We start from the raw sequence: 24,124 nt of genomic DNA, 5'->3' as shown, positions 1-24,124 counted from the left end.
GCTATGCAAGGCTGGTTTAACATGTGAAAATCAATAAATGCTATCCACCATATCAACAGGTAAAAACAGAAAAATTACATGATCATATTAGTTGATGCAGAAAAAAATATTTGATAAAATTCAAAACCCATTCATGGTAATAACTCTCAGGAAACTAGGAACAGAAATTACCTCCCTCAACTTGATAAAGAACATCTACAAAATACCACAAGCTAACATCATATTTAATAGAAACTTGAAGCTTTCCCACTGACATCAGGAACAAGATAAAAATGTCTCCTTTTACCAATATCATACTGGAAGTCCTAATTAATGCAGTTAAGAAAAAGAAATAAAAGGTATACATACAAATTGGGAAGGAAGAAATGCACTGGTCTTTGTTCACAGATAACATGACTGTCTATGTAAAAAACCCTAAAGAATCAACAACAAAGTTTGGAACTAATAAGCAAATATAGCAAATTGTGGAATATGAGGTTAACATACAAAAGTCTATCACTACACTATATTAGGAAATAATCTATACATTGGAAATGACCAAGTGAAATTGAAACTAAAAACACTGTACCATTTGGGGCACCTGAGGGGCTCAGTCAGTTAAGCACCTGCCTTCAACTCAGGGTCCTAGATCAAGCCCCGCATCGGGCTCTCTGCTCAATGGAGAGCCTGCTTCTCCCTCTCCCTCTGCCCCTCCTCTTGCTTATGCTTACTCTGTCTCTCTCCCTAATAAATAAATAAAATCTTAAAAAATAAAAACACTTTACCATTTACATTGCACTCCCCCAAAATGAAAAACCTAGGTATAAGGCTGATAAAATATGTAAATATTTCCTATATGAGAAAAAGTACAAAACTCTGATTAAAGATCTCAAAGAAGAACTAAATGAATGGAGAGATATTCTATGTCTACAGATAGGAAGATTCAACACTGTCAAGATGCCAGTTCTTACCAACTTGATCTATGAATTCAACACAATCCCCCTCAAAATCTCAGTAAGTTATTTTGTGGATGTAGACAAACTGATTCTGAAGTTTATATAGACAGCCAAAGGACCCAGGATAGCATACAGCATTGAAAAAAAACAAAGATGGAAGACTGACACTACCTGACCTTAAGACTTAATATAAAGCTATGGTAGTCAAGGGGTACATGGGTGGCTCAGTCAGTTAAGCATCTGACTCTTGATTCCAGCTCAGGTCATGATCTCAGGGTTGTGTGATTAAGCCTAATGTCAGGCTCCATGTTAGGCATGGAGCCTCCTTAAGATTCTCTCTCTCCCTCTCCCTTTGCCCCTCACACTATCTCTCTCTCTCTCTCAAAAAAAGAGAAAGCTAGAGTGATCAAGATAGTGTCGTATTAATGAAAGGATAAACAAACTGATCAATGGTACAAAACAGATAGCCCAGAAATAGACCCATATATAGGTACTGATCTTTGACAAAAGAGCAAAGGCAATACAATGGAGAAAAGATAGACTGTTCAACAAGTGATGCTGGAAACCTGGACAGCCACATGTAAAAAACAAATAAACAAAAAACCTAGACACAGACCTTACACCATTCACAACAATCAACTCAAAATGGATCACAGACTAAAATGTAAAATGCAAAACTATAAAACTCCTGGAAGAGACTATAGGGAAGATCTAGATGATCTTGGATATGGGGATGACTTTTAGATAGAACATCAAAGCCATGATCCACAAAAGAAAGAACCGATAAGGTAAACTACTTTAAAATTAAAAACTTCTGCTCTGCAACAGACACTGTCAAGAAAATGAAAAGACAAGTCACAGACTGAGAGAAAATATCTGCAAAGATATCTGATGAAGGACAGTGATCCACAGTATACAAAGAATTCTTAAAACTCAAAAACAAGAAAATGAATAATCTGATTAAAAAATGGGCAAAAGACCTGAAAAGATATCTCACCAAAGAAGATACATGGATGGCAGACAAGCATATGAAAAGATGCTCCACATCACATGTCATTAAGAAATTACAAATTAAAACAACAATGATACACTGCTACACATCGATTAGGGTGGCCAAAGTCCAAAACACTGACAAATGCTAAATGCTGACAGGATTTGAAGCAACAGGAACTCTCATTCATTGCTGGTGGGATAGTCACTTTGGAAGACAGTTTGGCAGTTTCTTACAAAGCTATACATACTCTTAAGATATAATCCAGCAACTGTGCTTCTTGATATTACCCAAAGGAGTTGAAAACTTATGTCCACATAAAAACCTGCACCTGAATGTTTATAGCAGCTTTATTGGAATTGCCAAAACTTGGAAGCAACCAAGATGTCCTTCAGTAGATGAGTAAATAAATAAACTGTGGTTCATTTAGAGAATGGGATATTATTCAGTGCAAAAAAGAGATGAACCATCAGTCCATTTAAAGACGTGAAGGAAACTTAAATGCATATTGCTAAGTGAAAGAAGCTAATCTGAAAAAGTCTATATTCTGTCTGTTCTAACTGTATGACATTCTGGAAAAGGCAAAACTATGGAGACAGTAAAAAGATTAGTGGTTTCCATGGTTTAAGGAGGAGGATGAGGGGATAGCTGGAATACAGAGGATTTTTACGGGAATGAACTATTATGTATAGTACTTCAATGCTGGATACATGACATTACATTTGTCAAAACCCATTCAAAGTCCAATACTAAGAGTAAACCCTAATGTGAACTATGGATTATGGGTAACAATGATGTGTCAATGTAGATTCATCAACTGTAACAAATAAACTGTGGTGCAGAAAGGCTATAGTGATGAAGTTGTGCATGATTAGGAGTGGGCATATATAGGATTTCTCTGTACTTAATACTCATTTTGCTTTGAAACTAAAACTGCTCTCAAAAATAAACTTTATCAAAAGTAGAAAAAATTTTTATAAATAAAGTTTCAAAAATCCTAAATTCCTAATTTCTCCAACTTCATAAACATAAATATGGGAGCTGGTATGATATCAAGAAATTCAGATTTGTATTAAAGAATAAGAACTACAAAATGAACAAATGAGAAAGAAACTGGCCTTCTGGAATTTAAGACAATTATTCCTGAGAAAAATTCTAAAAAGGCCATCAGATAGTATTCATCATGAAGAGCCTCCTTCCTCCTTGAGGTTATTAACTAATGAGTACTCATGAGACAAGGTTATATCTTATTCCATACAAACTGAAAGTGTCCATGAACATTAAAGAACCATGATGTGTGGGTGGAAGAGTTGAGTTTGCCACCTTGTAGCAGGACCATAATACATGAGAAAAATTGAGTATTTTGCTTTCTATTCAGAAAGAAATCAAAAGAATATTGAGTATCTCTACACCTTTCTATTAAAAGTATAGTATGTCATGGTTATTTAAAATGTTTTTCTGGGGACGCCTGGGTGGCTCAGTACGTTAAGCGTCTGCCTTTGGTTTAGGTCATGATCTCAGGGTCCTGGGGTGGAGCCTCGTGTCCCTCTCCCTCTCCCTCTGCTTCTCCCCCCTCCCTGGCTCGTGCTTGCTCACTCTCTCTCAAATAAATAAATAAAATCTTAAAAAAATAAAAAACAAATAAATGTTTTTCTGTAAAAACATATAACAGATTCTTTACCATTTTATTAATTTTCCAACTAATAGGACACTGAAATTATTTAGTATAACTTTGTAAAAGCTGTATTTTCCCATCAGTGACCCTCTATAATTCTAGAATTATAGAGTTCCACTATAGTGGACATTAAATTTATTTTAAAAATAGCCAAAATATTTTCATTCCAACACTTTTCTAAAAACAAATGAGAAATGCAATGCAGTATCTTTACAGCATTAGGGTTTCTTTGTTATTTAAAATATCCTCCACTTTATGTAGATTGACTGTTTCTTGCATATAAAGTGCCAACTAAAAACAAAATTCAGAGACTCAACTTTGTTCTAAAAAGTATATTCAGAGGGTTTATACCTTATAACTTCTTTTTTTTGTTCCAACCAACATCTTACTTCAGGTACTTACTATGTTCTTCCTGGATGTTAGTGTAGTCAACTTCTAACTGGGTTGACACCTCTAATCTGATCTCTTTTTGCTTCAATCATCCGTGCTCACAGCAAAATATACTGTGCTATACTATAATTACTGATTTAGTTTTCTGTCTTTTAACAAGAGTTTTAACCTAGAGGCCTATTTTCAAGTGCTGTTTACAGTGTACTGATAGATCAAGTAATCTTCAATCTGTGCATTCCACATTTTGATCTGAGAGTGGAAATTATTTTTGCCACTACTTCCTATATGCACTGTAATAAATCAAATATGACCAAATAATACTAAAATCAAATATAAGACAAATGAAATATACTAGGTGGGTTTTAAGAAGGATAAAATTTGCTATGAATAATAGGCCAAAGATGTCCAGAAAAATCAGACTAGCCCTCTACCTCTAAAAAAGATTTAATAATCATTAGAATATATATGGCATACATATGCCTTGTGAGATACAGGAGAATATTATCAGCATAATGGAAGAATTTTCCTAAATAACCATAAAGATGACCAAGTGACTAGGGCACAAACAGATGTGTTCAAAGACACTGTGAAACTTATTACACTATATCTGTGTGTTTTGTAAATTGTTGACCTGTGGATTATGCAACCAAATATTCTAGTAGATCAAAGAATGCTATAACAGAACAAGTATGAGATTGCTTTTAGCTCTTTCGAAGGCAAAAATTGTCGTTCACCTTCCCTTCAATCAGTTTATCCACAATGCCTGGTAGAGAGTTAAGTGCAGATTAAGGATACATTTGTTGAATGAAGACACAGAGAAATACACTGAGAAAAACATCAACTTCAGGGCTTTGCATTGTGTTTCCTGGCATTCCTAAGTGAATGTTGGCTCTTTCTCCCAAACCTCTTGTAACTCTTAACAGCTCCTACCACATTAGGTCTATACTATGGATTTTTTGAAGCTATCCAATCCCCTTTCTGAACTATAAAATCTTCAAAAAAGTGGACGGTGTCTTAGCTTTTAGTCTTTTAGTCTTGATATTGCCAATATAACAATCAGCTCAAGGGGTGTAGTTTCCGAAACATACTTTTTTAATACTGATAGAACTTCAAATTTGTAAAAATGAAAAATATACATGTCTTCCTAGTAATAACTACAAAGCATGCAAATTGACCAAGCTTTCTGGATGGTACGAAAATGATAAAATGGGGCACAGGGAGGGAGCACATCAGATTCTCTGAGTATTCAATTTTGAAATTATCAAAATGGGATATTTATTTTAAAATGTTCAGAAACACTACCTTTTTTCCTAAAGCATTAGGCATAGTGTCTTGCATTTAGTAGGTACCCATTACTTATTTGATGAACAGAATTTCTTATATGGGGACAAAAACAAAAACACTTTAAAACAGAAAAAAAAGAAGTATTTCATGTACCAAGATGTGTTTTTGCTAGGGGAAAAAAAAAAGTTCTTTTTAAAGATGTATTAATAGAATTTTTCTCTAATAGCTTAAAATCATAATAAATTTTCTAATATTTAAAAACGACACCAGGAGTCCTTACTAATTCTACCAGAAGTCTCAAATTAATGAGAACAGCATCCTGGCCTCACAGAACAGGAAAGGACTTGAGAGATGTCTGACAAATTTTTCATCTGGTCCCACGGCCCCATTCCGTACGAGAAAAATGAGGATTAGAGAAAATATAATGTTAAGTAGTTAGCCTTGGGTAGCTCTGAGACTGAAACTTAAGTCTTTTCATCCTGGATCAGCACTTTTGCCAATAAACCTTAATCTAATCTATCTATTTTAGTTCCCTACTGAGATTACAAAATTCAACCCAAGTGTTATTCTCTTATACATTTACTTAGAAAGGGCTGTGATATTTCTATACTCCATTATATATTCACCCAACATGCACATAATACAAATCTTCGCTGACATTCAGTTCCTGAAATATATATGTCACATTCAGATGAGTGCCCTTGTCAAGGCCTTCTGTCTCAAAGAAATGGACTGAATCTGCCTTATCTGCCTAAGGCCAATGGCTCTGACTGTAGGCCTCTCCCTTAGGGACTACAATTCTAGCTCCATTATTTCCCTGCCTGGCTTTCCCTTAGATTTCAGATAAATCCACACCTCTTATCTCCCAGAACTGCTGAGGTGTGCCTGAAAACCCTGCTAGGCACAAACCCGGAGGAAGGATGATTCATTATTTGCTGTGAAGAGGTCTTTGCTTTCGTGCAGGTCTTTCCCACTGATTCCTGAGTCTATTTGCAAAAGCGATTACTAATGCTGTATAGTTGGAAATGGTGGATAGATACCTGAATGAAAAATGTAAATTTAAAATAGCAAGAAGAAACTTTTTTTTTTTTTTTTTTAATGAACTCATTGCCTCTTCTGTTTTGCTTTTTAGAAAGGGAAAAGTATTCCATTAGAAGAAAACTCAGTGCACCTATAAAAATAGAACTTCCCATTAGATTGTGAATAGCTGACATTCCACAGGAAGTATGCACAAGTACCACACTGCCAAAACCATCATCAAAAGGACAAACACAGGAACATTCCTTCTTTAGGAATTCAAGCAGTTATTTTATCTTGGAACTGATTGGCTAAGTGACTTCCAATTTTCCCATATGAGTATTTCATTGATGTATAAAATGTTCATTTTTAAAGCTACTTACTTTTCCTCTTCATAGAGTAACCACCACAATTAGATAATTTAGAGGAATTATATCTGTTATAATCTCTTTTTAATCATTGAAAATCTATATATATAATTTTTTTTTTTTTTGAAAATCTATATTTTAACCACTGTTTTCCAACTATCTCAAAGCTGGGTGCTTTATTGGATTATATTTAACCTAATTTATTAGTCTCATTTCCTGGCAAAGAATTTTGATGAAAACTGCTCATAACTTCTCTCTTAAACTTTAAATATTAAAGAACAATTGCAAAGAGTCTGAGCTTTTCAATCTAGCAAAAGAGGTTCAACTGTCTGATGCAGTGTATTTAATGTTACTATGGTTCAAATGTAAACTTACACTTTGGTTTCAGAGACATTAATAACACGAATATCATTGTGACAGATACGATCCACTGTAACTGAAAATCTTATTTTGTATTCACATGAACTGCTTTTTTATATGTTCTGTACCAATTATTTAAAATATGATGTATAGGGCGCCTGGGTGGCTCAGTCGGTTGGGCGACTGCCTTCGGCTCAGGTCATGATCCTGGAGTCCCAGGATCGAGTCCCGCATCGGGCTCCCTGCTCGGCGGGGAGTCTGCTTCTCCCTCCGACCCTCCTCCCTCTCATGCTCTCTGTCTCTCATTCTCTCTCTCTCAAATAAATAAAATCTTAAAAAAAATAAATAAAATATGATGTATAAAAAAATAAACTTTATTCTAAACTCTGTGATTCTTATCATTCCCTCCATTTAATAATATAGAAAACTATAAAATTTTAAATGTGAATGTAAATTGGTAACTATGGAAAAGTGGTATGGCATGGCATGAGAAGAAGGGTATTGCCCTTTTACATCTGACCTAACATTGATATGCTTCTTGGAGCTGAAGTAGATCAGAATATACCACCCTGCAATATACCACTTTGGCAAAAAGACTATTTTGAGCTAAAGGCAGTTGAGAATGAACAAATACAGGAAGAGTTCTCTACCCTCCCCTTATCCGCCCAAAAGCAGGGCATAAATTTCCCTTTGAGGAAGGTATCTGTTCCATGTACCAGGGAGAGAAGAGCAATTTTTATCATCTAAGACAAGAATTTGACACCTTCACTGCTTCTTTTAGTTTCACTTCTTTTCTACAAACTCCCATGCACATAAATATTAATAAAAATTGTGTGCCTTTTATTCTGTTAATCCGCCTTTAGTCTAATTCACATGCCTTCATGCACTGAACATAAGAGGGTATAGGAAAAGTATATCCTCTCTGATAGAGCTATGATCAAATCCAATTCTGAATAATGGTACTCAGGTAAATGAGCATTAGCAAAAGTGTTTTTCTTTCCAGCATTCATCATAGCATGAAGGACATATCCCAGTTTATAATACCATACCCTTGATTTATATAGCAAAGGATATCTAACAAATTAAGTCTATTAAGAAATAACAACAGTCTGAAAAAATAGGGTAGATACATTTCTCTCATTAAATGCATTAAAAAAAAAAAATCCCTGTTCTCCCAAGCCCTGCCCAGCAGTGAGGAGGAACACCCCTGGGGTGCCATAGGAGGCTAAATAGGGAACCTAGACTTCCACTCCCACCTGAAAGTAGTAAGATGGCACCTAATAACCCCTGCCAATGTGGTATCAGAGGAGACCTGCTACAAAGATTTAAATTAAATCCGCAGTCTCGTAAAATAATACCCAAAATGTCTAGGATATAATACAAAATCACTCATTATATCAAGAACTAAGAACATTTCAATATGAATGAGAAAAAACAATGAACAGATGCCAACACCAACACCACCAAGATGACAATGCAGTTGGAATTATCCGACAAGGATTTTTGATCAGCCTAATAAAATGCTTCAGTGAGCAATTAAAAACACACAAACAGAAAAAATAGGAACTCTCAGCAAGACAGAGAATTTTTAGAAAAACCAACAGTCTATAGTAGAGCTGAAAAAATACAATAACTGAAATGGATGCATTCAACAGCAGAATAAAAAAAAAAGGATCAGTCAACTTGAAGAAAACAGTATAAATTTCCTAATCTGAACAAGAGAAAAAAAAAAAAAGATAAAAATGAACAGAGCCCCAGGAATTTATGCGGCTATAACAAAGGATCTAGCATTCATGTTCTCAAGTTCAGAAGGAGAAGAGAAAGAAGGCAAGGCTAATAAAGTATTCAAAGAAACAATGTCTAAAAATTTCCCAAGTTTGGGAGAAGACATAAACCTGTATATTCAAGAGGTTAAATGAACACAAAATAAGATAAATTCTAAGAAAGCCAAGCCAAGACACATCATGATCAAACTTCTAAAAACTACAAAGAAAAAATCTTTAAAGCACCTGGAGAGAAAGAACACGTTATTTTTAGGGGCAAAACAGAATGACAAAAGATTTTTCATCAGAAATCAGAGAATCCAGAAGGAATTGATGTAACATTAAAAGAATATAACTGTTTACCTAGAATTCTTTATCTAGCAAAAAGGAGTGAAGGGGAAATCAAGACATTCTCAGAAAAAGTAAGAATTTGTTGTTAGCGTATCTACTCTGAAAGAATGGCTAAGGAAGTTATTAAAGAAGAAAGGAAATCATAAAAAAAGGGGATCTTAGAACATGAGAAAGGAAGAAAGAACAATGGAGAAAGTAAAAATATGAGCTCTGAGAAAGGACTGAAGAGAAAGGACTAGTGCAATATGGAGTGGTGCCAAACTACAGCCACGTGAACAAGCCATGGATGGGACTGTGACTGTGGAGAGGAGCCTATATGGTGGGGCTGTGCATAATCAGAGCTTCAGTCTCTATTTTCCAACACACATCAATCACCAATATGACAGACACACTTGGCTGCCTACCTAATAGGCAAAACTCCCCTACTTTCTTGTTAACAAAGCCATGATTTAGATCTTACCTGACCATGCATTTGGTGATTCAAGGGAGGCCAGTTACCTCCCAAGACCTACATATTAAATTTATAATTGGTCAATGCCAATTGTAATTCCATTCCCTTCATCAATACTTGATTCGGGCAGGGGTATGAGAAGCAATTCTAAACAGCAATTCATTAAAAAATAAATAAATAAAAAATAAAAATAAACAAGGATTCATTAACAGATTATCTTCTGAGGGACTGCTGAGAAAGGATAAAAACATTGCAATGGCATTAATACTGTCCCTTTTTCTGACTGTGAAAGTCACTGATATCTGAAAATGAGGCACCAACCTGAGAACAAACTCACATACTACAGAGAACAACCAAAAAGATAGAAAAAAACTTGATTTCTTAATTACAAAACTGAAGGGCTGAATTAACCAAGTCTAACACTAACCTATCTTTAGAGTCATATTACAAAAAATATCTTTTTTATTTCCAAGCATTACATGAAAATGCTGGACAGTAGTCCATTATATGAATTTACCACAATTATGCAACTACTTCTCTATTATTGGATCCTTAAGTTGCCTTTCTTTTTTTTCTTTTTTTTTCCATTATAAAAGCTGATGCAATGAACATTGTTTGGCATAAAGTTTTATCTAAATTTAGGGTATGCTTTCCATGGACTTCATTTTTAGAAGTGAAATTACTATGTCAAATGGTATATGACCTAATCCTGGCCAGTGAGAGGAAATGAGATGTTTACTGGGTAGATTTTTCCTTCTTATAAAGAACAAAAGACAATGTCTTTCACTGGACATTAGCATGTCTGTATATAATACCTTGAACGATACCAATCTGAGAACAAAGCCAATGAAGTAAAATATGGGAGTCTGATACTGTTATTGAACCACTGAGTTAACCAACTTCAAGGACCCTTCTTTTAGTCTTTTTCCATTATTTGAATTATAGTTTATTTTTAATTTTTTTATTTGAATATAATTGACATACAATGTTGCATTAGTTTCAGGTACACAACATAGCGATTCAACATCTTCATACATTATGCTATGCTCACAAGTGTACCTACCATCTGTCACCATACAATGTTATTATAATATCACTGAAAATATTCCCCTATGTCTTTTATTCCTGTGATTTATTCATTCCATAACTGGAAGCCTGTGTTTCCCACTCTCCTTCATCCAGTTTGCCCATCCTTTCCACCCCCTTGCCCTCTGGCAATCATCAATTTTGTTCCCTGATTCTGCTTTTTTGTTGTTGTTTTTGTTTATTCACTATTGTTTTTTACATTCCACATATGAGTAAAATCACATGTATTTGTCTTTCTCAAGACCTCATCCTTTCTTTGTGGCTGTGTAATGTTCCATTGTGTATATTTGTGTGTGTGTGTGTGTGTGTGTACATATATACACACATCTTCTTTATCCATTCATCTACTGATGGACACTTAAGTTGCTTCTATATCTTGGCTACTGTAAATAATGCTGCAATAAACAGGGGTGCTTATTTCTTTTCAAATTAGGGTTGTCACATTCTTTGGGTAAATACCCAGAGTGGAATTATTAGATCATATGGTATTTTTATTTTTAATTTTTGGAGGAACCTCCATACTGATTTCCTCAGTGGCTGCACCAATTTACATTCCCACAAACAGTACACAGGGTTCCTTTTTCTTCACATCCTCATCAACATTTAAATTTCTTGTGTATTTGGTTTTAGCCATTCTGACAGGTGAGGTGATATCTCATAGTAGTTTTGATTTGCATTTCCCTGAGGACGAATGATATTGAGCATCTTTACATGTGACTCTTGACTATCTGTACGTCTTCTTTGGAAAAATGTCTATTCAGGTCCTCTACTCATTTTTTAATTGGATTGGGTTTTTTGGTGTTGAGTTGTAGAAGTTCTTTATATATTTTGGACATTAACCCATTATCGGATATACCGTTTGCAAATATCTTCTCCCATTCATTAAGCATCCTTTTTACTTTTGTTAATGGTTTCCTTTGCTGTGCAAAAGCTTTTTATTTTGATGTAGTCTAATAGTTTATTTTTGCCTTTGTTTCCCTTGCCTTCGGAGACATAAATGTTGCTATGACTGTTATCAAAATTATTGAGCTTTAATCCATTTTGAGTTTATTTTTATGTCTGTGTTAGAAAGTGGTTCAGTTTCATTCTTTTGCATGTAGCTGTCCAATTTTCCCAGCACCACTTATTGAAGAGACCAGCTTTTTTTCCATTGTATATTCTTGCCTCTTTTGTCATAGATTAATTGACTACATAAATATGGGTTTATTTCTGGGCTCTCTACTCTGTTTCATTGATGTATGTGACTGTTTGTGCCAGTACCATACTGTTTCGATTACTACAGCTTTGTAGTAGATCTTAGAATTTGGGATTGTGATACCTCCACCTTTGTTCTTCCTTCTCAAGACTCTTTTGGCTATTTGGTTTTTTTGTGGTTCCATACAAATTTTAGTATTATTTGTTCTAGTTCTGTGAAAAATGCTGCTGGTATTTTGACAGGGATTGCACTGAATGTATAGATAGCTTTGGGTAGTGGTGACATTTAAACAATATTAATTCTTCCAATCCATGAGCATGGAATATCTTTCTATTTGTTTGTGTTGTTTTCAATTTCTTTCATCAATATTTTACAGTTTTCAGAGTACAGGTCTTTCACCTTCCTGGATTAAGTTTATTCCTAGGCATTTTATTCTTTTTGGTGCATTTGTAAATGGAACTGTTAATTTCTCTTTTCTGCTGCTTTGTTTTTAGTGTATAGAAATGCTACCATTTTTTGCATATTAATTTTGTATTCTGCAACTTGACTATTTATTACTTCTAATAGTTTTTTGGTGGAGTCTTTAGGGTTTTCTATGTATGTTATCATGTCATCTGCAAATAGTGTTAAGTTTTACTTCTTCCTTACCAATATGGATGCCTCTTATTTCTTTTTCTTGTTTGATTACTGTGGCTAGGACTTCCAGACTGTGTTGAATAAAACTGGTGAGGTGAACATCCTTATCTTGTTTCTGACCTTAGAGAAAAATTCCCTCATTTTTTCACTGAGTATGATGTTAGCTATGGTTCTTTTTATATAAGACAAAAAATTCAATGGAAAATTAGCTCACATCAGCCATTTGTATGCCCAAAGATAAAACTGAGAACTGCTTATGATATCACAGTGAACAAACCAAACAGACTCCTGTTTCAGTTATGAAGATTAATGTAAGTTTTAAATAAACACTCCTGAACAGTCACATTTTTTTCAAAAGAATTAGAGTTGAATGTTATTTGAAAACATCTAAAAAAATTATAGGATCATTAATTTAGACTGCAAATTAGAAAAAATCATGTTTAATTCAAAATGATCTTCAAATAGCAAAAATAAATGAACACAAAGCATGTTGTACTTACAAATCAAACACCAAATAATGGAAGCCCTCTTCTGATATGCTGTCATGAAGTCGCACTAAAAAAAAGTGGTGGGAGAAAAGTTTATGTTATATATATGCCAATGATGAACATTAAACCAGACTTCTAATGGGCATCTGTCTCCTAACTAAAAGTGTTGGCAACATTCTTTGTTCTAGGCTCTGATAAGCAGTATCCTTTACAACAAGGCTTGGGTTCAGACAAACCCAAGGTTTAGATTTTGGTTCTGATAATTATTAACTGTGTAGGCTTAATCATTTCTTTTTTTTTTTAAAGAGAGCAAGAGAGGAAAGAGGGCAAGCAGGGAAGGGAGAGGGGGGAAAGAGAGAATCTTTACTAAGCAGGCTCCACACAGCCCAATGTGGGGTTCGATCGCACAACCCTGAGATCATGACCTGAAGTGAACTCAAGAGCCAGATGCCCAACTGACTGAGCCACCCAGGTGCCCCTGTGTGAGCTTAATCAAATTAATCAATTTATTATGATAAAAGTACCTATACTTTACAAAATGGTTGAGAAGGTTAAATGAGACAACAAAAGTAAAATAATACACATGTTGCTGGGATAAATAAATATTAATGACTGTTATATATACATCTATTCAAAGTTAGCAGGTTCTAGGAATTCTCCCACTTAGAGTCTCTTCCTTGCCATTCTCTTTGCTATCTCCCTAGTCCAGTTCTTCACCAACTCATGCCTTGATCAATACAATAAGGAGCAAGAAGGATCATTTGAAGAGTCCAGCAAATGGTCTTGCTTCTGCTCTCCCTGCCCCCCCCCCCTTTTTTTTGGTGGGGATGGAGAGAGTTTCTACATAGCACTTCCTGGCCAACCTGTCAACAGAGTTTTATTATGCTACTTCTAAACTCAAGTCACCAAAATCCATTTACCAAGTCAGCCAAAATTATACAGGTAGAACCTCTAATAAAATAATATACTAGTTCCTCAAATTAATACTACTTTAATTTTTCCAATGAGCTAGACTTTCACTGATAGGTAGCCAAAACAAATATTTTGCTCTTCTGAATGGACAACATTCATTATCTACTATAATTCGAGAGTAAACTACACATGTATAACTTACATACTGCTTTTTCTGTGATTTATTTTTGCATAAGTTCCCTGCCTTCCCCAATGCATCCCCACGGATGGTAAACTCTTCCTATTTATCCAAATCACCTGGGGTGGCTTGGCCTTCACTGGGAGCAACAGAGGGCAGAAAAAGCAACAAACATGTAGGACACAACTGCTTTTGAAAAGTTACCACAAAAGGATAATGATTTCTACTACCACCGGTCCTTAGTATGTTCCCCATGCAATGATGACCACCACATAGAAAATGTGGATTCCAAAGAACATTTAGATTGTCACACAAACTACAATGATCTACAGAGGGAGTCTGCAGTATCCATGAAATTCTCAAGGTCATAGACTTAATATAATGTCCATTCTTTACAATCTAGTTCCATCCTCTTCAGACACCATTCTTGGGCCACTATTAAAATCTTTCTAAATCTCTCTTTAGACCTTTCCAAGGTAGAGAACTAAAGACTTTTGTTCCATTATATGGAATTTCTTTCTCATCATTACTACCATCCAGTTATCGTATTTCACAGGTTTTTGAATCCTTCACAGAGACCTGACAAATGATAGATGGTCTTTCATAAAATTGCTTTGAGCACTTACTATACTATGTGCTAAGCATTCTCCCAAGTTTTTTTCACCAAAGCTCAGTATACCTATATATGTCTAAAATAAAACTACTAATATCAAACAATTCTCGCATAACTTTAATTGTGTGAAGGGTATTCTTCAGTTTACCAATATCAAAGATGCCCATTACCTTTGTCTAAACTTATGCTGCCGAAGAAAATCAAAAGTTAGACTCAATGATGTATTCTGTTCATAGTCATTCAGCATAGTAAGGAAAGTCAGGTCATGACAGATAATTCAGTGGCTTTCTTGAATGACACAGTCTCAAAGATACCTACCTCACTGAGCAGCTGTAATACAACCTGTGTTTAAATAAGCTCAATGAATGGTAGGTCTACTTAAGTCAGACAGTTATTTGATGAAAATAAGATGGATTTGCATCCCATCAAAGTTAAAATGAGAAGTAAAATCACAATGTGAGCAGGAGGAAATGATTCTTTCTTCCACTGTCTCAAAATAAAAACTTCAAGTGGAGATGCAGATCTTAGGTTTTCAGATAAAAGGGCTGTGGAGCTAAACAAAAGTGGAAATTTCAGTTACAAGTGGAGAAATATTACTTTCTGGTTCTATTTGGAATAAAATCTTCTTAGTATGAATATATATATATTTCTTATTAACACTTGCACATCATTATCATTTGGACGTAAATTATTTTTTGAAAAAGTTAAGTGTTGCTCAGATCAAGCCAAATATATATTGTTTTTGGTGAAAACTAGTTTCATAAAAGTATTTAGCCAGCAAGCACATAATAATTGCTTAAGGACAAACCATTTGGCCCAAGGTCATTACTTTTGCATCACACAATTCCAAAAACCTCCACAATTTTTTTTTAAAGATTTTATTTATTTATTTGACAGAGAGAGAGACACAGCGAGAGAAGGAACACAAGCAGCGGGAAGTGGGAGAGGGAGAAGCAGGCTTCCCGCTGAGCAGGGAGCTCGATGTGGGGCTCGATGCATGGCTTGATCCCAGGACCCCGGGGTCATGACCCAAGCCAAAGGCACACACTTAACAACTGAGCCACCCAGGCGCCCCAACCTCCACTATTTCTAACCAGCCATTTGACCAGGTGAAATTAATTATGAATGAGTGAGGTTATTGATACAGCAGAAAAAACTAGCATCATCTTTACTTGGGATAAATACATACACATTTACTTCCTTCCTTTATTCCTTCTTTTCTTATGACCTCCCTACTTCCATCCATTCTTAAAGAACCAGGAAAGAGAACTGATGAAATCATCACAATTTTTCATTTATTAACAAAACTATATAATTTCATCTTTGCATGGATGTTCCACTGTTTACAATTACTCTAAGGATGGGTTGGTTTCCTTTTGAAACTTTGAACTCTTTATCATTCTCAGAGTTGATGATACATTTATACAGCCTGAAGACACTGTCTTACACACCACAGATATCTTTTTATCTTCAAGCCATTTCAGTCAGTCAAAATTATCCATCTTCCATCCTTTCCCTCTTTTTTAACAGTTTGCCATGGGTTGAAACTGTGTTTACTTTCACAAAAACTTACATTAGTTTTTCTCTATTATAAATAACTGTCAATTCATTTCCATGCTGACGGAAACACAGGATATTCTGTTCACCACAGATGTTAGCCCAAGACTGCAGACATGGCCAGCCTTGAGAGGACTGTGGCTGCTCCATGTTGAAACATATTGCATTATGTTTCTGCTATGACTGCTCTTTGTTATTGCCATAAGCTGTACATATGGGTGCACACAATTAACTTAATCACAGTCATCACTAAGATGCTTTCAGAAAGAAACGTTAAAGAAGATAATGAGAAAAGCATTTCAGAACATCCCGGTAGTCACTCTTTTCTGAAGTTTGCTCAAAGGTAAAATCAAGTTTATGAATGAATGAGTTTTCATAAATGGTAACCGTGTAACAGTTCTTATCCAGAATAAAATTAAAAATTCTAGGGCATTAAGCATAAGACTTATAAGGGGAGAAAAGTGTTCCTGAGGCTAAAAAATGTTTCCAAAATTCAGTTGATCCACGACCTAATCCTTTTCCTTTCTCTCCCTCATCTTATCCATTTGGTCATTTGCATTCAAATTATCATGGGATCACTGCTTTCTCCTCCTGTCCTACATTCCTGTATGATTTCACTGCAGTTTCTAGTTAAGTACTAGTTGCACAAAGGGGCCAAATAGGACTAAACAGGACCTTGTAGTTATCTGAGAAAACTGATTTTATTTAAATGTGAAAGAAGTGTCCTATTTATTTTAAAACATCCTTTAAGGAGTTAAAAGATATAATAACTACAGTGCTTACTGTGTCAACACAATGCAAATAATTTTTGCAAGAGTTATTTTAGTTAATATATAAGACCTTTTCCCATCACTTTTTACAAATGAATATGCACAGGCTTGGAGAGGTGAAAGAAACTTCCAAGGCTTAACAGCTAGTAATTGGCCAGGCTACGACCATAATCCAGAGCTGGAGGATTCCAAAGCTGGTTCTTACTCAGAATACTATATGGACTCTCTAAAGTACAGCTGTCAACAAACTACTCCCCTCCCCTCTCCCCAAGACATTGTAGAGTATGAATTGGTTTGTCAGGATAAAATAATATTTAAAAAAGAATTAAAGAGGAAGAAATAGTTATAGTGACTAGAAAAAGAAAAGCAGTGCTAAGAAAAAAAAATTACACAAAAAGAGAAAAGTATTTTCAGTTTAGGAATTTTAAAATGTGATGCTGTAGTTTGGGGGATATAGAGACAGCTAGATGATATCTAAGATACAGAGCCAACACCAGCCACATTTGTCTTTCTATGTAGTCCCTAAATCCCTGGAAAATTGTTAATTCTCTTCAAATTAGGAACATTAGAATATCCAGTGACTCAGCTATTTTACCTGATAGGACATTTAATGTACCAAAAATCCTAATTAAAGAACCTGGAAAACTCGCACAATGTGCAAAACAGCATAAATTTAACTATTTCTGTTTCCAAAATTAACATTTCTATGACATGGATACTACGATAACATGGGAAGAGACAGAGGTATGTGTGTGGGGGGGTGTCAGGAAGTAGAAATGGGTATGCAAGGAAGAAAAGGGAAAGACTAGGAGAATTAAACTCTAAATAGAAGCACGTTAAAATTGCCTATTAGGTACATCTTATCTATTTTAATGACATATATTAAGAACATTTCTGTCAAAAGAAAGTGAACATATTCTTTTATGGTGATTTATTATCTTTCAAAAAAGACTAATAGCATACAAAGTCACTTGTTTCAATTTCAGCATACTTCCCTCCCTCTTCATTTCCTAACAGCATCCCTCAAATACAATCAAGGGTGGTAAGTATAATTTTGTGAAATTATTTATACAACATATCATTTGGTCCAAATTATACTGCTTCTTACTCTTCCATTCAACTATACTCACTACCTGCTGTTCTCTACTAGAATTTATTATGGAGATGTGGCAGCCTATTACACTGGTGGTTCCAATAGACCATGTCTACCAATGTCTATCAATATTCATGTCCTTGTGTAGTCCTCTCCCACACGGACTCTGGGTTTGGCCATGTGACTTGCTTTGAGTGATTAGATGTGTGATGCAAACAGAGCCTTTATAAACTCTTGTACATTGGAGTTGTCCTCTTGGAAACCACATGCTAAAGAAAAGTTTGGGATAGACTTAAACAAGAGGCCACATGGAGAGAAACCCTGAAGGATGAGAGGCCATGTTGACATTCCACCACTAGCAGAGCTCACTGCTGAAGGGAACTGCAATTATCACCTCAGTTACATCATGTGGAGTAGAACAACTATCCAACTGAATCCAGTCAGGCCACAGAGTAATAAGAAATAGTAAATTGATGTTGTTTTAAGCCACGAAATTTGGAGTGGGAGTTGTTAACCAACAATAGATAAATAATAGATATTATAGATATCTATGTTATAGATATTATAGATAAATAAATAAACAAGAAAGACAATCTGAAATTTGTAATTGACCCATTGTCCTCAGAGAATTCTTTCCTTATCATTAGCAATTTTTTAGCAGAAAGAGAATGAGTTGTACCTCAAAATATGAATTAGAAACCTCTAAAACTAAACATGGCAGGGCAATGCTGCCAATGTTATCATACTACTAATAAAATAATTCATACAGAAAAGATTATACTGCATTCCCATAATCACTATTTGTCATCTCTGAGCAACAGTCCTGGTTATAAATGAGGTAGATTTTGCATTTTTAGCTTTATTATGCTACAAGGATTCAGGTAGTTGGATTTGGTTCACATACTGGGATGGAAAAATGGCAGCTTGTAAGTCAGATGCTTTTTATATTCCCATCAGCAGTTAATTATATTTCAGAGCTAGAGTAAGCACTTGCCAAGTATGGCCATGCAATGTGCCATAGCCTTCTCAAAAGGGGGATGCCAACAATGAGTTCATTTGTTAAATTAAAAAAAAAATACACATACACACATGTCTCAAACATTATAACACTCAAATGGCACTACTCTAGAGAGAAATTTCAGCTCAACCATTAAAACTGGCTCTTTTGTGATAAAGCTGATCATTTCTAGAGAGAAAAGTTTTCAAACAGACATACAAACACTTAAAACCAAATTCAAAATCAAACTAACATTTCTAAAAAACCGAAGGCAAATCTGCATGTGCATGTTTTTCTAAATTTCTACTTTTTATAACACAAGTAATAGTGAATAAAACAATACCATTTAAAATATATTTAGGTTCGTGTAGTTGAAAAATATATGCACTCTACTTCTTTGAAATATGGATTCATGCACACTGTTCATTTTATTTTGAGTAAAAACATAGGCAGATATAGATATATAAGTATTTCTTTGTTGTTTTTATTGTCAAAGTCAATAGTCTTGTAGCATTTATAGTTTGATTCTGTTTGTCTTAATATGATACTTTTAAAATTTAGGCATAAAATGTGGAAATTTGACTTTGCTGGCTAAGGCAAATAAATAAACTCAACCAGCACAAAAACCATGATCTGTCCTAATCTTAAATATCTGAACTCAAATTCCTAAAATTGCATGAAGGGTATGTATTTTTGACAAAAACTTACCAATATGCCCCATGAATAAATGCCAAATAAACCATTATTTGGTATTCAAATATTAAAATAACATCAGAACTACAAAAATTGTTTTAATAAAATTTCAAATATTTTTCTGTCATGACAAGAAAATGTTTTAAAAATTAAACTATATTTAAAAGCAATTCAGTGCTTATACTTAAGAAAAAGTAATTAATAACTTATTTTTAAAAAGCAAATATAATTATTACATGAAAACTCAGCAGGGAATATCATCCACATTAATTTTAAGACACTATTTTAAAAGTACACAAAAGTCATCAGATCCTAACATCAGTGCTGAAAGTCAAAGCATATCAATTACGCTGACAATAATCTCCATCCTTATTCCCAAATTCTCACCCCATTTCCTGGTTCCAGATTAAAAAAAAGAAAGTTTAGATTAGCTTCAATATCTATAAAATCAGGTTAGTAACATTCAGGGCTGACTAGAACAAATCATGATGTCTTCTAATAGGACAGAATTAGTCATAAGCTCAGATTATTCAAAGGAGCTTCTGACTTGTCAAAATATCTATTACTCAGAAAAATTTCAACCTGGGAAGATGACAGAAAGTGAGAAAACACAACCAGTGGTTGCTAATTATATGGCTACCTGCTACAGCAATCACGTAACACCATGAATAACATGAGAGAGCAAGCAATTCTTTTGCTTGAAAGAAAAAAGTCACTAAGAGCTAAATATAGAATTTCAGAGATGGTCAATAAAAAAGCCAATGGATAATTCATTTAATACACTTTCCTGCTCATAAAATTGTATATGTGAGGAGAAATTAGAGGTTTATTACTAAGCCTAGTAATATCTAGAAATATTCTTTATTTCCTTAAAAAAATAATTTTGAGATTATCTTGTTGCATATTTTAATGCATGAATCCATTTTACTTATTAAAATTTGTTTTTTGAAAAAATGATTTCATTTCTTGTAAAAGTTAGTATTTATTTCAAGTTTCCTTCATTTAAGAAAAACTTTCATTCTTCAATTCTGCATCAGTATTATTTATGTATTTCAGTAAGTGGTTCAAGCTTTCTTCATTTTCTTTTTCCTTGCCTCAACTTGTAGTTATTCCACCTTCTCATACTTATATAAAGCTAATCAGTGATCACTCATGGATATTCTTAAGTTTTAGGAATATTTAAAAAGGAAGAGAAACTGTTATCATATGACTTGCATATTATAGAAAGCTTAAGATGGTGCACTTTCATATTGTACTGTAATTATAAGGGCCTAACAGAGCATTGGACTAATACCATCTTTTTGTTAAATTTATTCAAAATGTACACACCTATCTCCTATGTATTAAATGTGTAAGACTGGTTAAGAGGACAAAAATGGCCATTAGTAATTCCTCAGCTCTAAGTACCTGAACAGGATTATTATCTTTCTGATTGTGGAATCCAACGCAGGTTCAACCACTCAGCATACCACAGTCTGGGTCAAAAAGAGAAGCCCTATTGGTAATTTCACACCAGGCTGCTCAGTTGGGTCCATATTTAACAGCAAGACACAAACACATTAAATGTCTTAAAGCAGTACAGTACTTAGCTACTTTTTAAGATTAAACAAGACTTTGTGATTTATGATAAACTAAGGATATCACACAGGAAGGAGACTGCATCATGCCACAGGACAAACAAGATAGGGGCCTTTTTTTTTCAAAGTGAAGATCAAGGCAGCATTTAAAACAAAAATAAAATATATTGAAGTGCATTTCCCATCTAAGGTAACCATAGCTTTGTGAAACTTTTGCTTGACTTTTATACAAATATATTGTGTGCTGGGTCATGCTATAAAACTTTTATTATTTTTTTAACTGTAGATCACAGGAAAAATGCTTAATAAGCACTGGATTACGTAATCCTTTAAGAGGATCCTTAAGGTCCTTTCCAACTTTTTTACATTTCTATATTTCTGAATGATTATGGCTAATAAACAGTACAGAAAATAAACAATACAGTTATTACCAATACAAGGTTGAATACAATCCCCTAAATAAGACTTTTTCCTCTAACATTCAAACAAATTTAAGTTTAAAACACACTTCATTTGGGGTGCCTGGGTGGCTCAGTCCTTAAGAGTCTGCCTCTGGCTCAGGTCATGATCCCAGGGTCCTGGGATCGAGCCCCGCATCAGGCTCCCAGTGCAGCGGGAAGCTGATTCTACCTCTCCCATGCCCCCTGCTTGTGTTCCTTCTCTCACTCTCTCTCTCTATCAAATAATAAAATCTTTAAAAAAAAAAAAAGCCACTTCATTTTATTTTTGATTTAATGAACAACTAAAGGGAAAGCTTAAAACATTTATCTTGCCAAATTAAAAATAAGCCTTTTTCAAAAATTTACTGAGCAGATGAACTGCTTTTCTGACAATAGTCCTTGGAGAATAGAGTGAATGGAAAAACTTATTATATCATCCTCTCTTTGCAGCTTACTACCATTTTATATTAACACTTCCAACTAAATTTTTCCTAAAGACACACATGCCCAAATGGTCTCATCTTTTAAATCCCTTTCTGAAAAATCATTTCTTGTATAAAGTATTTTTCCAAGTTTGATTCATCCTATAAGCAGAAAACACCTGAGTTTAAAATTCTACTAAAATGATAAGAAATGTACTGTAAACTAGTGTCCATATTATATTCTCATAATGGTTTTCAATTAACTATTTTAATGCTGAAATTACTTAAAAAGATAAGTTTATTTCCTTTGTATAATATACACAAACATGAAACACATGAAAAGGAACTGTGATCTTAGGCTCACAACTGAAGAAAAACATAAAAGTTATGTTACGAATTTAGTCACAAATTCAATACCATGGCAATAATAAGAGGACATTAATAAATACAGCTATAGGCACTGTTACACCAGTCAGCAGCAATCAGCATCAGGTACCTGGAAATATATTTTTGGATAAGCATTCAATGGAACAGTTAGCTCACCTGGATCAGTGATTTTTATTTAAGTAAAGGCTAGTTTTTCTTTTTTTCAAGATTTTATTGATTTATTTGACAGAGAGAGACCCAGCAAGAGAGGGAACACAAGCAGGGGGAGTGGGAGAGGGAGAAGTAGGCTTCCTGCTGAGCAGGGAGCCCGATGTGGGGCTCCATCCCAAGACCCTGAGATCATGATCTGAGCCGAAGGCAGACGCTTAACCGACTGAGCCACCCAGGTGCCCCAAAGACTAATTTTTCTTATCAAGACATCAGGGAAGTTATAACAAATGTCAGACATCTCAAATACTGGCGGCATTTGCCTGCCTCAAAGATATCTCAAAACAAGCCCAAAGAACCTATGATCTTCCCTCTAAAACCTGCTTTACCCAGTGTCTTCCATATCTTTCCAGTTGCTCATCTGAAAGCAAATCCCTCAAAATATATATTGGGGAAAAAATATATATTTCTACTCTGTCCCCTCACTGTCTTTACCACAGCAGCCTGAACAATCCTGTTAAAACTTACATCTGATTATTGTTCAGAATCCTCGAATGGGGGGTGCCTGGGTGGCTCAGTGGTTAAGCGTCTGCCTTCGGCTCAGGTCATGATCCCAGTGTTTTGGGATCGAGCCCCATATCGGGCTCCCTGCTCTGCGGGGAGCCTGCTTCTCCCTCTCCCACCCCTCCTGCTTGTGTGCTCTCTCTCACTGTCTCTCTCTGTCAGATAAATAAATAAAATCTTTAAAAAAAAAAAGAACCCTCCAATGGCTCTCCAACTGCCTCTGCGTAAAAGCCAAAATCCCATCTGTGGCCTTTAAGATCCCTCAAAGTCCACCCTCCCCCCATCATCTCCCTGGCCTCTCCCACCACCACTCTTCCTCTGGCTTACTGTGCTCCAACCACACTGGGCTCCTTGCTGCTTCTGGAGAACCCCCGGCAAATTCCTGCCTCAGACTTTGCACTTTTGCACTTGCTGTTTCCTCTGCCTAGAACTCTTTTCCCCCAGATAGGCTCGCTACCTCATCTTCAAGTCGTGTCTCAGCTTTTCGCCTTTCTTTGTAAATAAAGGTTTATTGGAGTACAGCCTCATCCATTTGTTTATATATTATAATCGATGGCTGCCTTCAAGCTAGAACTACAGTGTTAAACCGTTGCAACGAAAACTATATAGCCAAGAAACTGAAAATATTTACTATTCGGCCTTTATAAAGTTCGCTGACCCCTAGAGTAGAAGAAAAGATCGTTGAAAGGGAGAGGATTGGTTGTGAGAGGCCTGGGTGTGGCACCCATAATCTATGTGGCTAATTAAAGCCACCAAGACTGAAGGTTGTTAAGTGGGAAAAGAG

The 24,124-nt window shown here is 35.1% G+C and overlaps 1 protein-coding gene across 10 annotated transcripts in view; it reads right to left on the bottom strand.

Moving 5' to 3' along the window:
- Nucleotides 1-24,124, bottom strand: part of CAMK2D (calcium/calmodulin dependent protein kinase II delta) — a 321,958-nt gene that overhangs the window by 148,803 nt on the left and 149,031 nt on the right. For all 10 annotated transcript variants that reach the window (XM_021684521.1, XM_021684522.1, XM_044912889.1 and 7 more), the window contains exon 4: nucleotides 13,003-13,057. In XM_021684521.1, the coding sequence (XP_021540196.1) occupies nucleotides 13,003-13,057 (55 nt within the window). The remainder of the gene's footprint in view (nucleotides 1-13,002; nucleotides 13,058-24,124) is intronic.

Source organism: Neomonachus schauinslandi, chromosome 2 (genome assembly GCF_002201575.2).
Source record: "Neomonachus schauinslandi chromosome 2, ASM220157v2, whole genome shotgun sequence".
Lineage (NCBI taxonomy): Eukaryota > Metazoa > Chordata > Mammalia > Carnivora > Phocidae > Neomonachus > Neomonachus schauinslandi.
The sequence above is the reverse complement of the archived record's forward strand: the minus strand, read 5'-3'. Positions and strand labels throughout refer to the sequence as shown.